Raw genomic sequence first — 16505 nt, 5'->3', positions numbered from 1 at the left:
AGACACACCCCCAGGAATGATATTTAAAGGAATATTTCACTTTTATTGTTTCACTTTATGCATTATTAAAATCACTGCTCCCGAAAAAACTGACGTTTTTAAAACTTTTTTTTGCATTGATACATGTCCTCTGGGGCAGGACCCAGGTCCCCAAACACTTTTATGACAATAACTTGCATATTAATCCTTAAAATTAGCACTTTTGATTTTTCATGTTCGTGTCCCATAGACTTTAACGGTGTTCGCGTGTTCGAACAAATTTCTTTCCTGTTCGCATGTTCTGCTGCGAACCGACTGGGGGGTGTTCGGCTCAACGCTATTTGATATACTAAACAATACCATTGAAATACAACAGCATACACAACAAGCTTTTACATTGAAATGGCCAGACCATAATGACCATTTTTCTATGTGGTGACACTTCAGTTGAAATTTAGGTTTGGCAATAAAAAAGAACAAAGAAAAGGATACGCGAAAATCTCTAGATTGAGTTCTGAACCCCTTCTACTATAATTCAGCTTTAAACATGATGGGCAGATGAAAAGCATATACTGTATATATACCACACAAAAAGGCTGATTTACTAAAAGATTTGCAAATATTCACGCAATAATATAAATATTCACTTCAATTATCCATTCATGTGCAGATGACATAAGTTAGTGGATAAATGAGGTGAATCTTCATACACAATTTTACAATTAGAACACTTTCAAAGACTTTAGTAAATCAACATTAATGCGTGGTATTTAGAACAGTTAGATAAATGACTATTTGCATTTGAGTTACAATTTAGGTAAAATTGTTGATAGGTCTTGAACCTTTATATAACATTAACATAACAGCAGAAGCTAAATGAGGTTGTAGGAACACGTATTTGGACCGCAAAATCCTTTATTTATAAAGATATGTATTTTCATGCCCTACAAGGATGCATGTATGTGTGCACAAAAATATAATAGGAAAAGAGAAAAGGGAAGAAAGTGGTAGACTACTCTAGATTTCTTTTATATATATATAATTCAGAATAAATCTTAGGGGAAACTACCCTGTGCTGCAAATGTGTTTTCTATTAGAAAATGTTTGCATCATAGCAGTGCATACATTCATATGAGCTAGTTGTACTGGCGCATGCTCAGCTTAAAAGGTAGATAAAACAAACTTTAATGGCAAAAAGAAAAAAAAATTGTGCTCATAAAAAAAGGCTAAAAACCGTACATTGGGGTTAAAGCAAGGGTAATGACATTTAGAACTGAAGGAAGGTTTGCAATGCTTTATTCTTATGCTTTGCTAAAAGACATTTGATTTTATTACAGCGTGCAGAATATGGTGCTTTCCATCCATGTCCCATTCACAAACCTTGGATTCCACATCGGCATTGTGGTCATTTTGCAGGAGAAGTGCAGCAGCTTTTGTGTCATCCTTCCTGGCAGCGATGTGGAGTGCCGGAAGGCGAACCTTTCCTTTTGTGTCATTTTCCAGAAGCAGAGATACCACTTGGTCATGGCCCTGCTGTAAAGCGACTGCCAGCGGTGTAAAGCCATCCTGTGGATAGAACAAGAAACAGAGCCCTGGATTTAAAACCTCTTAAAACCCTAAAAGACATCCTACCAGAACTTAACCATTTATAAGTGCTGGTTTTGGTACATTAAGGAGGTCATGTGGAAACTGTGCTTGCAAAAGACAAGCAGGGGACAAATGATTAGTCACCAGTAACACCTGTAGGCTACCTGTTGATATTTTTACTAAAGGCAAATTGACTGTTCACTTTTCAAGAGTAGTTGCAATTTGCAAGGGCCATTTTCCCAGAGCTTGTTAAATGAGGTGAAGCTCTATTGACTTTCAGTATTTAATCATGTGCAAGCAAAAACACTGATTACTTTCCTTGCACGTAATGGGGTATTCTTTGTAAAGTGAAAATTCACCACATTCACTAAGCTCTGGGAAACAATTTTAAGCAGCAGTGGAGATGCAGAAAGCACAGACTCTCAGAATGAATGATGCAGAACAGGAATTTAAAGAGGAGCTCCAGTACCCCCTAAAAAAAATTAAGAGTCAGCAGCTACAAATACTGTAGCTGCTGACCTTTAATATAAGGACACTTACCTGTCCAGGGACCCCGCATTGTCCTGACCTGAGACAATTCTTCAAACAGCTTCTGGTCCAGGTGCCGGAATCTTCACTAAGGGAAACTGACAGTAAAGCCTTGCGATTCCCACTGCACAATCGTGAGCCATGCTGTACTTTGTGAATGGTCCCACAGTCTTCCAGGACCTGTAATGTGTCCCAGAAGGCTGTGGGGGGAAGGAGAGGGGTCCAAACTTCTGCCCGGATCGCCGTGGCGATCTGACCAGAAGTGGGAGTGGGCACCTGTCAAAACCAGTTAACCGCTCTCCCCCCAAATAAGTAAATAAGTGGAAGTTCCCTTTTTGGATGAAGTTCTGCTTTCATGAGACCAACAGTCAAAGCACACTGCCTTATATCACAATGCAGATATATAGCTATTAGGCTTAAAGCACAGGCGTGCTTAGGTGTAGTCAATGACATTTGCTATTTTTCAAAATAAACTCAAGACAAAAGGTACATTTTTTGGGGTATTGCTTAACAAGCAATTAAAAATTTTAGATGTTACTTACAAGATAGAAAATCTTTACTTTTTTAATTCGGGTCCACTAAAGTTTGTGTACAATGAACTCGTATCACTTTGCTGTGCCATAACTCTGACTTGATAGCAAACAACTGGCTATTCTGTCCCTGTAAGCACTTAGTGCTGTAATCACCTTTCACCCAATATAATAAATAATGGTAATGTTTCAAGTTATACTTGTTGGGGGTGATTTTGCCAACAGACAGCAATAGTGAGCCAGTGTCACTGGTTTCCATACGCCTCACTTGTAACAGAAGCTGTTAATAGATACAGAGCAAAAACGATTTTGTATATAGTTATTAGGTGTTGACTGCATGCAATCCTGCACAATCATATATTCATGGAACGTCCGTCTGATGTTTATGCCTTTCTCCAATAGGAACTCTTACCTCTGTAGCAAGACTCTGACCCGCCCCATTGTCCAGCAAAAACTTTACAACCTCCAAGTGATTCTCCTGTGCTGCCATATACAGTGGTGTAAAGCCATTCTGAAAATAGAGACAATACTTTTTAAATGAGACATGTGCTCCTATATATCATTATATGCATTAACAAAACAAGCTGACACAAGCAGGCATTTTTTTAAATAATGCAAACAGCAATATGCAAAGTGCAGGCCCTCATAGCAACCAACTAAAACCCTTCTTCATCATTCTAGTTACTATAATCAAATAAAGCTGAAATCAAAATGGTTGTTATGATCCATTACTACTTTAGATTTGTTGTCATAACTGAAAATATTGTTTAGGAAGGAAAGGAATATAGATGCTACCATTGTTGACCTTCTGAAAAAGCTGGTTTACAACCGCTTCAAATTACTAACCTACTGTTAGCATTGAAACTCTAATGGTTACCAAAACATGTCTCTACTTGTATCAACCGAGTAGAGACACGATCAGCAATAAATCCTAACTTTAACACTTTCTTACTACAACTGATAGGAAGCATTTTAAGGCTTGTGTCAATGGGTGAATGCAGAGTGCTTTTAAGATCGGTTTGAGACACTTCTGAGATCCTTCCTGCAGTTGGCTGCCTTCTGGCCTGCATTTGACCTTCTTCTGAGCTGCTCCAAGCTGTTTTTTCATTCCCATTAACTTGAATAGGGGGAGACGCAATCCTGACATAACCAAAATCCTGCATACACAAGCCCTTAATTACACAGTTACTATGTTCTGAAAGCAACATTTTTTGCTGAAGCCTGGCAATATATTGAACACCAACTGCTCAAGCTAATGTGGGTTCAGAAGCAGGTGGCCTAAATATGTTCTATCACCAGGGCCACCATCGGGGGGGGGGGGAGGGGGACAGCCCATACACATGTAGGGAGCCCAGCTGCCTGGCAGGGCTGGGAGAAGGCAGGGGCGGGAAGAGCACCTGCCCCTGGCCCATTCTTTTCATATGGGTGCAGGGGTGCCACTTCGCTGTGCTGGCTTTCTATATAGGTGCACTACAGAATGGTGTCGGCAGCTGCTGCTGCTCTGTGTCATTGAGCTCACATCGGGGCTCATTACTGCCACCTCTGGCTACTTCCTGGTTGTGCACTTCACTTGTGTGTGCTGCCTGTACCGTATTCAGGACTGTGCTTGGCTCCTGCTTCTCTCTGTCTCAGCGACATGTGTAAACCCAAGCTAGGATTAGGAAGCCCTCCTTTACTTTAGTTTACTTTACCTTTAGTAGGGGCTCTGTGTACAGATGTGTGGGTGGGCTGAGTGTGTACAGGTGTGAGGGAGGGCTGAGTATGTACAGGTGTGAGGGGGGACTGAGTGTGTATAGGGTTGGGCCATCTCTTTGCTGAATTGGGCTGTCTCTTTGCTGAATATATGGGGATTAATCTTTTCTGGATTGGAATGTCTCTTTGCTGAATACATGGGGATGTCTCTTTGCTGGATTGGGATGTCTCATTACTGAATATATGGGAATGTCTCTTTTCTGGATTGGATTTAATGAATTTTTTTTCTGTCTTAGATCTGCTCAGGGAAGATAGATTGATGGGTATCACGAATTTGCACGCCCATGGCGACTAACTAACCGCGACGTGCGCTCCGTGACCGGGGTATATGAGGAACTAAGGGAATAAGGGGGAACTTATACTGAGCATGTAAGACTGGCTGTAGTATTCTCACAACCTGCACTACCTTTGGCCACCACTAGAGGGAGACTCCACTCCAATCCAGCTAGCTGACCACACACAGGCAGATACAAATCTTACATACAATCTTGTGCACTCTAAGGGTTGGGGAGCAGTCTAGCAACTATACACTTCTAGGGTTCCTCCAGCTATCCTGCAAACTTGAAGCCCTGTGTTAATCACTCTTCCCACTGTCCCCACACCCACACACCAGACACACAATAAACGATAGCCTGCCACCACCCAACAGTTTCTCCGCAGACTGGTCTGCTGAGCCACCACACACACAGATCTGCGTCTGGCAGATCTGTTAGCTTACAATCTGCATGCAATCTGCCAAAACATAATGCAATTGCATACCGATTGATACATAACTTAGACCGAGTACTTAGGCACTAAAATACAACAACCTCTCCAGAGATAGGAGTCCTAGCTTAGTACACAGAAGTCACTTATTAATTTTATCATTTAATATCCTGAAAGTGGGCAGTGCATATAAGATATACAAAGAAAAAGGATTTACCAAAAAAGATATAAAAAATGCAGAAAGACACACAAATTGGCAATTTGCTATGAAAATAAAAAGGGATAAAAACAGAAATAAACTTTACCAAAGTCTATCTGTTAGTAGAAGCATACTGGAACATGTGGGAACTCCCCAGTTTCAAACTGGCTTCATGGAAGAACAATGTCCATATCTCAGGCTACCCAATTTATTGAAATATGGATGCGGGCTGGACTTTAGCCCTTGGCCAATCAACCCTGGGGGGGTGTTCCTGTCTCAGGCCAGAAATGTTTTGTGTTCTGAAATGACCAGAGTCAAATTGGCCCAGAACAGCGCTGATTGCTGGGTCATGGATAGGATTTCCAATACCAGCGCATCAGTCCGATCGCAACAGTACCAATCACTGCCTGCCTGTCGCAATCAGGCGCCATATAACGGTTTTGTGTGGTTCTCTAGGATTCCACACCTGCTAAACATACAGAGTTACATGTACATGTAAGCCATCAGGTGTACGATCAAAAGGAATTATTTTCATCTCTCTGCCGTTAATATTTTAGCTTTTATGAGAGATAAAATAGGTTCCTTAGATCTCTTGATATTAATCAAAGCTTACAGACTGTCCGGAGCCTTGTGAATGCCTCCTGCAGATCCGTGTGGCCAAGATGACTAGCAGTTTTCTTTGAGCCTCAGGAAGGTGGCAATCTATGTTTACTCTAATGGGAACTTTTATTGGCATCTAGGTGTCACTTAGATCCTAGAAAAAACTGTCTCTGTCCTTTTCAAATGCTAATGAAAGAACATATTGTGCATGACTGACATTGAATACTATATATTTAATAACCCAGAATTAAACTACATCTACAATTACATTACTTCTACAGATCACACCACGTCTTGTTAAGGCAAAACTATCCTACGCTTACATTTTCGTCACAACGGGGCATTGAAAAGGTAGTACAGTTAGTGTTAGTGTAGCGTCCTGCTCAAAAGAGTCTACCTTGTTGTGGTGGCAGGCTTCAAATTTTTGAGCCAAAATATAATTCCTTACTGTTAAATCTTAAAAGCACTGATGACTTGGAATATACTTTTCCTTTTCATATATTAAGTTGTAAGTGTTAAAATAAAAGTAGGTGCACTGAAGGACCCATGTTCTTTTTTTCAATGAGTTTTATCTATAATGCTGAGACCCGACAATTCAATACAGCCGCAATCAGTTTTAAATGACTTTTTTCCTTTAGAAATGTCATTTTGCTGCAGTACTGTTCTAAACACAGGAAAAATGTGCCACTTTATAGGCATACTATAGACACCCCCCAGGCACAATATTTAAAGGAATATTTCATTTTCATTGCTTCAAGCATTAAAAAAAAAATCATTGCTCCCGAAAAAAACGGCTGTTTTAAAAAAAATTTTATGCATTGATACAGGGCAGGACACGGGTCCCCAAACACTTTTTATGACAATAACTTGCATATAAGCTTTAAAATGAGCACTTTGATTTTTCATGTTAGTGTCCCATAGACTTTAACAGTGTTCCGGTGGCTTTCGTATTTGCCCCTTACACCGCATATTGTTCGGTGTTCGCAAAACATTCGAACAACCAAAGTTCGGCCCAAACCTATGCTCGGACTGAACCGTTCGCCCATCCCTATTAGGATCTATACCAATAGAGGATCTACATGTTGATTATTCATGTTTGTGTCCCATAGACTTTAACGGTGTTCGTGTGTTCTGCCAAATTTTTTTGTCTGTTTGCATGTTCTGCTGCGAACCGAATGGGAGGGTGTTCGGCTCATCCCTAGATCCCAAGCACTTGCCAAGGATGTATGGTTGACTGCTAGTGATTCCTACAAGATTAGGGTGAGGATGGGTTTCACCGCTTGCTCCTAGATACTGCACAAATAGACTATTATGATTAGAAAACAATAAACCATGTAAACACATAGCAGCATGTAGTGGACTTAGTTTAACTCATTAATTTGAACACTTTTTTCATAAAAGTTTAGGTTTATTTCTTTATTATCAGCAGATTATGTCTAAAATAATGTAACCGAGCCAAGAAGTTACCTTATCTGGCCAAGATTAGGTTTATAATAACAGTCATCGTTATCCCTTTTCCCAATAAGATCTGTATTCATGGACAGTTCAGGCTGCAGATCACATGGTAGATTATATAAAAATTTCCCTTTTTGCAGATTAAATTTGCAATTCAAATGCCGTATTTTTGGATAGTCTTTTGGAAAGCAAGATGTGTCTTAGTAATTAGGGAAAGGATGCTGAAACACAGGGGGGTGCCAGAGAATCAGCTTTGTACCGATATGTAAGAGTGCACAACTAACACCCACTGATGCTTTGCTTTCATATGCTGCCATCTTTTACATATTTTTCAGCCATCACCCTTTTTAACTCTGCTCCTGCCAGTCTCTTCCATGCCTTGCTTCATTTTCCACTAATCGTCTGTAAAACTGAGATGTTAAGCTTATGTTCCTGGTTTTCAAACCTGACCAACTGTACTAAAAAGTCTCTTTATTCTTCTCACATATTAGATATTTATATTAACTAACCTGCATCAAGCTGTGTTCAGGATGCTTTGCCAGCCTCAGTGTAACACATCTAAAATTTTAAGCTTGCCAAACATGTTACAATCTGACTAAACAATCTTCTTTAGATCTATCAATAACTATGTAGTATAATGGCCTGCCTGATTAGGTGAAAATTTATTGGATAATTTAGATAGGTCCTCACATTACATACATGTGTACCATGGTTTAGCATCCTTCTCTTTTCTTATCAACGCTCTGTAAAATGGCCGAAAACTGAGGAGACCAGTTGCTGGAGTTTTCAGAGAGGAATGTTGTTTCATTCTTGCCTGATATAGGATTCTAACTGGTCAACAGTTCTGGGTCTTCTTTTTCGTATTTTTTTTATTTCAAGATGCGCCAAATATTTATTTCAAGATGCGCCAAATATTTTCAATTGATGAAAGGTCTGGACTGAGGGCACACCAGACTATTCTACTATGAAGCCATTCTGTTGTCATAGATGCAGTATGCGGTTTAGCATTTCTATTGTGAATAAAATATGGGTTTATAAGATTTTCAAATGATTGCATTCTGTTTTTCAAGATTTTGCACAGCATCCTAACTTTTCTGGTATTGGGGTTGTAGTTTTGTAAAATCTAAAGATAACTGTACAAAGATTGTAACTTTAGATTGTAATATGTATGGTTTAACTTAAGACATGTTCTTCTTTATATGTTTCACACTACACTCGGCAAAGCAGCCTGATTATCTGTGCATATGAAAAGACTGCTGCTTGTGGGAATCAATGACCCTTATAAGCACCGGGTGGTGGGTGCCGTTTAAGATGTGCCAAGGGCAACTTGACGTAAATAGCCTCTTAGAAAAGGAGCCACATAGAACAAAGCTGCAGCGTATACAGTGCTATGTAATCCACTACAAAATCAAACTGGAGCCCAGGAACTTAGTTAAGGAAATTGAAAAATATCCATATGAGTTTATTAAAATTAACTCTTGTATGAAATTGTGCAATAAAAATTATTGGAACCACATTATTGAAACAAATTGCAGAGTCTCCATCTGCTTCTTCTGCCAGCATCATGACGTCATTTCTGGCCAGATATGCGTGTCACTTCCAGTCCTCGGTTACATCACCTCTGTGACTTTGGTGGCTGCTGGATCTACATGTATCCATGTTTCACATCTGTATACCATGTATCTACACCCCCAGGTCCAGGATATTGAGTCACTCCATCCCTTGTGCTGGCAGAACAGAGTCCATCACAATATATATATTTATATATATATATATATATATATATATATATATATATATCCACCATGAAGCTGCTTCCCAAGTCCTGAAACACGAGACCAGTGGATCTGGTTATAGTAACCCCAAGAACCAGACACCACCAGTCTTGGAGTACACCAGAAATAGAACTGTTTATTAGAATACGAATACAGGCTTTTAAACACTTAGGAGGTTCCCCCCTCTTGATCATACTACTCCAACAATACAACTGTAACCAGAAACATAAATTAACATGAGCTAATTAACTAGTCATTTAACCAGACTAGATGACCCAGAGATATGACCTTTCAGGTCAGCCTTCATCTCCTAGCTCACTAACTACAATACACATTATTATAAATATCAACACAGAACTCCTTCACACAATAGCAGAGTTAATTAGCACAACCAACAATGGGTGAAGGACCCTTAGAAGCCACACTAGACTTATTTACAATAAACACATTATAGCAGACAACCCCAGAAAGGTGGCTGGAGTTGATGACATCAGCATCTGCTATGAGTCCCAACAGTGTGAAGCAGTCACTATTTCAAATATGGCATATAGGTCCTATACAGGGTTCCCAGAGTCTGTGTGTCTTGGGGAGACATGGACTTGAATCCAAAGTAACATTACGCCACTGGTCCGCAGGCATACAACTCACAAAGAGTAGTGTTCCCTTAAAATCCAGGGCACATAATCAGTAGTGTGTTTTTAGCCCCTTAGAGAGCTGTCAGAAGGTACCCTAAAAGATAGAGGTGATGTCCAAAGCAAAACTAAGATGCGCTACAAAATGTCAGCTAAAATCTGAGAGATTCCTATGGGCAACACTCCCACTTTTACAGTAGCAAAAAAAGTTTCTTGGCTTTTAAACCTTTTACTAGAAAACCAGAAAGAGAAATCAGGCAGATTGTACACTCTCTCATTATTGATTCTGGCCATGTAACAATGCAGTTTGCACAACTATACAGAATATACATAGGTACAAGCTCAGAATTTGTTTGTGCATAACTTGACATGCCAGGCTCAGCTGCACGAATCCTTCATTGTAGGTGCTTTTTACTCCTTTCTGTGCATGTCTCCTTCTACACAGCATGCAATAATCAGCACTCCCATCACAGAATCTCTCAGTTAAGAAAGGAGGTAGAATGGCTTCAAACAGCTTGCTAACACAATACATATCCATATCAATCGGGGTAGAAGACATCAGACAAGTAAGATTGCAAATTAATATTTGCATGTATAGCTGACAGACTAAATGCTGGGAGCTCCAATGCTGACACCAATGTCCCCTCTGCAATGTGATTCAAATCAATAAAAAATGCTGGCATGAAAGTTATTTCTTCTTTTTTTATGGAACGCCAGCTTCTAATTATAATCTGACATTATGTAGCAAGACTGTATTGTCAAAGTATGCTTTTAGTTTCTGAAAATATAAGCTGGATATGCATTAAGGATAACAGCTTCACTTCATTGGGAATTGTGTGGCTAGAGTTGGGCTTTAAACCTCTTCCATTTACAGGTTTGGACTGAAGTTGTAACCTCCCTACAAACAATAATACTGCCAAGGTAGTGACTTTAGTTACATAGTTTTTGCTGAGGTTGGGCTTTAACAATTTGTTTTGATGTTTAAAACTGTGATTAGGTTTCACATATTTGTGCATATAAGTGCCGAGTTACAATATTTTTACCTGAGACTGTGCATTAACATTAGCGCCATTTGTTACCAAAACTTTCACTACTACTGCTTGTCCCGCTAAGGATGCTATGTGAAGAGCAGTGTTGCCTTTCTGCAAAATAAAATAAGAAATACATTTGTTACTTTAGATAAAGTACATTTTCTTTTCATAAGATGATAAAAAAAGGAATTATCATTAGGGACACATCAAGCTGTACACGTAAAGCTTCAAAATAATGTTAGTAAAGAAAAAAACAGTCTACATCAATTTTAATGGGTTTTACAATATTTACAAGATTGTTAACTGCACAACTCCACCTACTGTCTGTTAACTACAAAACTCCACCTGTATCATTAGTACAGGTCACGCTAACACTAACACGCTGACTATTCTACTTTTATTATGGCACAGACACCAAAGATTCTAGATATCTACGGACAGCAAAGTTGACATGCATAGCTATGAGTGATATTAGGAGGAAACACATACACAATATTGGTATAATGTTCAGCCCTAAACCATCTGATGAAAAAGATTAAAATTTAAATGAAAAGGCATGCATCTGCATGCTGATAGATGAAGGTGCATCCATGTGAATGGTGAGTGGATTAAAAGTTCTGGGGGATGAACCCCTAAAAATTACAGTCTCTAAAAGGAGGCTGTAAAGGGAGTGAGGCCGCTTCAGGCACAGGCTGGAGAACCTGATCACTGTGAAAAAAAGGCAAGCAAAAGGAGGAGGACATCTCCACGAAGCCTACCGAGGCTCCAGCTGCGGCTAACACACGGCGCTTGTGGATCCCTCAATAGAGACTTCCTGGCGGTCCTACTGTGCTCCTGTGACACTGTACGTGGAAGCTTCCACCCGCTCTAGCACTCTGCAAGTGCTCCAACATTTTTCACGCAAGTTTTTAGTGCTGTTTTATACCTATATACTGAATTAATTCCTAAGCTGTTTAAAGGATTGGCTTGGCGCTTCTCTCTCCTCCTTTTGCTTTGCGTTTATAGTTATGAGTGACAGCTACCCAGATGGCAAGCAAATGAGCTGCAAGTTTGAAAATGAATTGCTAAGCTATTGCTAGACTTGCCAGGCTTCACAAGTTTGTTGAACAATTGCAGCAAGTCCGCACTGCATGACTCCAGATCAAAATTCTTTGCAGACATTCTGCAAGTCTGTTGCAAGTTCAGGTTCAGTTATGTTGTGCAATAGTCATCCCACCACAGGGGTCACTGAGGCTGAATTTGGAAAAGTGTCAACTAGAACTTGTGCTTCAAGTGCTCTGCAAGTGTACAATTTGCCAGTGAAACTGTGCAGCAAGTTAAAAAGACTTACAATTCAACACTGCCACAAATGTGTGGCAAGTTATCCTTGCTATCTGGGTAATTATACTGGCCCCAATATTTAGAGAAACTGAAACCCTTCCACCCAGATCCTCCATGTAATGCAACATCATAGGTCCTTTAGGTCTTTGTAGCACTCTTATTATTAAATAAATACCATGGCAAAAAGGTGCTGGACATATCAGAAAATTTACCTAAGGCCATAAAAACTTAGATGCCGTGGTCCCACCATTAAAGTGTCCAAACCAACAGATTTAGGAATGCCAAGATAGGTCATGCACTAGAATTGCTTGTATCTTTGGCTTATTGTATCCTAAAGTGAAACGATGCCCCTTCGTTTAAAATAAATTTATACTGAGAGTAATATTGAGGCTGACATTGCTGGCCTCCTTCTGAAAAACAATATCTGCCTGGCTACCTTTGCTTTAAAAAAATGTAACAAACAGACCTGGAACAAGTATAATGCAAATGAAGTAAAGCTAGGGATATGCTTACATGTTCTGAGTCAGTAACTCACACAGAAATAAAACCACTGGCTCAGCAAGAGAATCAAGCAACTAGTATTTTCAGAAGTAAAGGTCAAAATCCTCGCAGTCAACCTTATTGCAAGAATTATTTTTTGCTAAAACTCACAGATCTCTAATTTTTCTGATTCCCAAGTCAACAACGATTTTTCCTCTGTGAAATGCTTAAAGGGGTTGTAAAGGTTGGTGTTTTTTCACCTTAATGCATCCTATGCATTAAGGTGAAAAAACACCTGTCAGTGACCGGCCTCCCAGCCCCCCCATTTTACTTACCTGAACCCTCGAACTTAACACACGGGGACGCGCTCTCTGTCTGCCTGGGGGTTCTTGGCTCTTGATTGGATAGATTGATAGCAGTGCAGCCTGCTGCTGTCAATCAAATCCAATGACGCGAGCGCCGGGGGGCGGGGCCGAGTCCTGCATTCGGCCTCTATGGGCGCCAAATGCTGGACTCGGAAGCACGCTCGCAAGGTAACCCCCCAGGAGAGCGCTTCTCCCAGGGGTTTATCTGATGTGGGGAGGAGCCGTGAGAGCTGCCGAGGGACCCCAGAAGACGAGCATGACATGAGCATGACATCAAGTTAAATATAAGTGTAGGGGTATTTAAAAAACAAGAAAATATAGACCAGCATAAGGAAACAGTTTTAAGAGGGCTACAGTAAGCCCCCCCCCCCCCAAAAAAAAAAATAAGAAAAGGGTGTTAATGATATTCAAAATGAATATCATTATTGTACAGGACAACTGAGATCCATTCATGGAAAGACAACAAAAGCCTATTTTTTGTGTAATCTGCTTTACTTTGCTTATGGAACATTGTGAGTACACTACTTTGCAGAGGGATGTCCCATCACAAGCGGGTGGGGGGTGGGGGCACACATCGTCTTTGTTTTGCACAGTGACCTTTTAGTGCCCAGTGACCTTCTACCTGCTGTGGAACATTTTGGGCCACCACAGTCCCTACTACGCAGAGAGATTTCACATGTGACCCTTGTTTTACCCAGTTCTGACCTTTCAAATATTACAGAAAACAACAGTTATAAATTGTCAGCAAGAGACCTAGAAGGAAGCATCAAGGTTTCTGGTCTCCAAATACCAAAATATCTATTCAAAAAAATTTAAATGAGAGCTGTGTTGAGAAGTGCCCACCAAACCTTTGTTAATAGTACGTAATGATTCATGTACTTCCTATTTAAAAATGGAGAAATAAATGTGGTATACAGTGCCTTGCAAAGGTATTCACCCCCCTTGGCTTTTTACCTATTTTGTTATATTACAGCCTTTAGTTCAATGTTTTTTTTAATCTGAATTATATGTTATGGATCAGAACACAATAGTCTAAGTTGGTGAAGTAAAATTAGAAAAATATATACATAAAACTATTTTTCAGAAATAAAAAACGGATAATTGGCATGTGCGTGTGTATTCACCCCCTTTGTTATGAAGCCCATAAAAAGCTCTGGTGCAACCAATTACCTTCAGAAGTCACATACTTAGTGAAATGATGTTCACCTGTGTGCAATCTAAGTGTCACATGATCTGTCATTACATATACACACCTTTTTGAAAGGCCCCAGTGGTTGCAACACCTAAGCAAGAGGCACCGCTAACCAAACACTGCCATGAAGTCCAAGGAACTCTCCAAACAAGTAAGGGACAATGTTGTTGAGAAGTACAAGTCAGGGTTAGGTTATAAAAAAATATCCAAATCTTTGATGATCCCTAGGAGCACCATCAAATCTATCATAACCAAATGGAAAGAACATGGCACAACAACAAACCTGCCAAGAGAAGGCCGCACACCAAAACTCATGGACCGGGGAAGGAGGGCATTAATCAGAGAGGCAGCACAGAGACCTAAAGTAACCCTGGAGGAGCTGCAGAGTTCCACAGCAGAGACTGGAGTATCTGTACATAGGACAACAATAAGCCGTACGCTCCATAGAGTTGGACTTTATGGTGGCCAGAAGAAAGACATTACTTTCAGCAAAAAACAAATTGGCACGTTTTGAGTTTGCGAAAAGGCATGTGGGAGACTCCCAAAATGTATGGAGGAAGGTGCTCTGGTCTGATGAGACTAAAATTGAACTTTTTGGCCATCAAAGAAAACGCTATGTCTGGTGCAAACCCAACACATCACATCACGCAAATAACACCATCCCCACAGTGAAACATGGTGGTGGTAGCATCATGCTGTGGGGATGTTTTTCAGCAGTTGGGACTGGGAAACTGGTCAGAGTTGAGGGAAAGATGGATGGTGCTAAATACAGGGATATTCTTGAGCAAAACCTGTACCACTCTGTGTGTGATTTGAGGCTAGGACGGAGGTTCACCTTCCAGCAGGACAATGACCCCAAAAACACTGCTAAAGCAACACTTGAGTGGTTTAAGGGAAACGTGTAAATGTGTTGGAATGGCCTAGTCAAAGCCCAGACCTCAATCCAATAGAAAATCTGTGGTCAGACTTAAAGATTGCTGTTCACAAGCGCAAACCATCCAACTTGAAGGAGCTGGAGCAGCTTTGCAAGGAGGAATGGGCAAAAATCCCTGTGGTAAGATGTGGCAAGCTCATAGAGACTTATCCAAAGCGACTTGGAGCTGTGATAGCCTCAAAAGTGGCTCTACAAAGTATTGACTTTAGGGGGGTGAATAGTTATACACATTGATTTTTTCTGTTATTTTGTCCTATTTGTTGTTTGCTTCACAATACAAAAAAAACAACTTCAAAGTTGTGGGCATGTTCTGTAAATTAAATGATGCAAATCCTTAAACAATCCATGTTAATTCCAGGTTGTGAGGCAACAAAACAGGAAAAACTTTTGCAAGGCACTGTATGCTTTAAAAATATAAGAGACAGACACAAACCTTTGTAGATGCGTCGACATCAGCACCTCGTTGAATGAGTTCCGAAACTATTTCAACATGCCCTTCTTTGGATGCAAGATGGAGAGCATTTAGCCCATTCTACAAAAACAAACACAAGTCATAAGACTTACATCCATACTTAATTGCTTCTAAGTTAAAAACCCATTTGGTTCAGCAAGTACTAGAAGGGGAGGTTGTCCCTTCTTTGTCACATTCAGCTGTGTGTTGTGAATAATTCTGAAAGCAGAAGATCAGTTTACACCTGCTAATAAATCCCTGCAGAAAACCAGGAGTCAGCAGGCTCTAACACAACACCTGCTAGCTGAAAGTGACAATTATTTCATTTTCATATGTATCTGACTCAATTTTGGATAGAGTGTGGTATATGGGAACTTCTGTCAACTTTTTATTGCCGAGTGTGACCACATTTGGGAAGTTTCTCACCACTTCCTATCTATTTGTAGGGTGTCAGAAAGAAAAGGAAATGAGGAGAAATCCACCCAACTGGAACACAGAAATAACAGGATTATTGTACTTAATGCAACATACATTTCTTAAGCCTGGTACATAGAGATAATATATCCGCCAGCTTAACAGAAACGTGTGTACGGCAGCCTGCCCTACAGAAGCCGGCTGAACGTCCGGCTTCTGTCAAAGGGGCGTGCCAGAAAAACTTGGCTGCGAGCGCTGACCGATGTGTTCTGGTGGGGGGCGGTCCCCTTGTCAGAACACAATAGCTCAGCGGGGGATTGCTGTACTGATATTGGATAGTTAGAACAGCAGGTTCCTCCCAAGCTCCACAGTTTTTCTTTCTTTCAGCCCGCTAAGTTGAACAAAAAAAAAACTGATAGTGTGTACCAGGCTTTAGAGTTCATTGGGGGACACAGGATTAATTCTAGACATGTGCAATTAGTTTTGGTCCCAATATATAGTGCATCCGGAAAGTATTCACAGCGCTTTGACTTTTTTTCACATTTTGTTATGTTGCAGCCTTATTCCAAAATGGAT

At 40.3% G+C, this 16505-nt stretch overlaps 1 protein-coding gene across 33 annotated transcripts in view; it reads right to left on the bottom strand.

Annotated features, from left to right (window-relative positions):
- ANK3 (ankyrin 3) overlaps positions 1 to 16505 on the bottom strand; it is a 902861-nt gene that overhangs the window by 278477 nt on the left and 607879 nt on the right. For all 33 annotated transcript variants that reach the window (XM_073596276.1, XM_073596279.1, XM_073596287.1 and 30 more), the window contains 4 exons: positions 15498 to 15596; positions 10786 to 10884; positions 3037 to 3135; positions 1360 to 1545 (listed from right to left, as the gene is read on the bottom strand). In XM_073596276.1, coding sequence (XP_073452377.1) covers positions 1360 to 1545; positions 3037 to 3135; positions 10786 to 10884; positions 15498 to 15596 — 483 coding nt within the window. The remainder of the gene's footprint in view (positions 1 to 1359; positions 1546 to 3036; positions 3136 to 10785; positions 10885 to 15497; positions 15597 to 16505) is intronic.

This window comes from Aquarana catesbeiana, linkage group LG08 (genome assembly GCF_042186555.1).
Source record: "Aquarana catesbeiana isolate 2022-GZ linkage group LG08, ASM4218655v1, whole genome shotgun sequence".
In the NCBI taxonomy this organism is placed as follows: domain Eukaryota; kingdom Metazoa; phylum Chordata; class Amphibia; order Anura; family Ranidae; genus Aquarana; species Aquarana catesbeiana.
The sequence above is the reverse complement of the archived record's forward strand: the minus strand, read 5'-3'. Positions and strand labels throughout refer to the sequence as shown.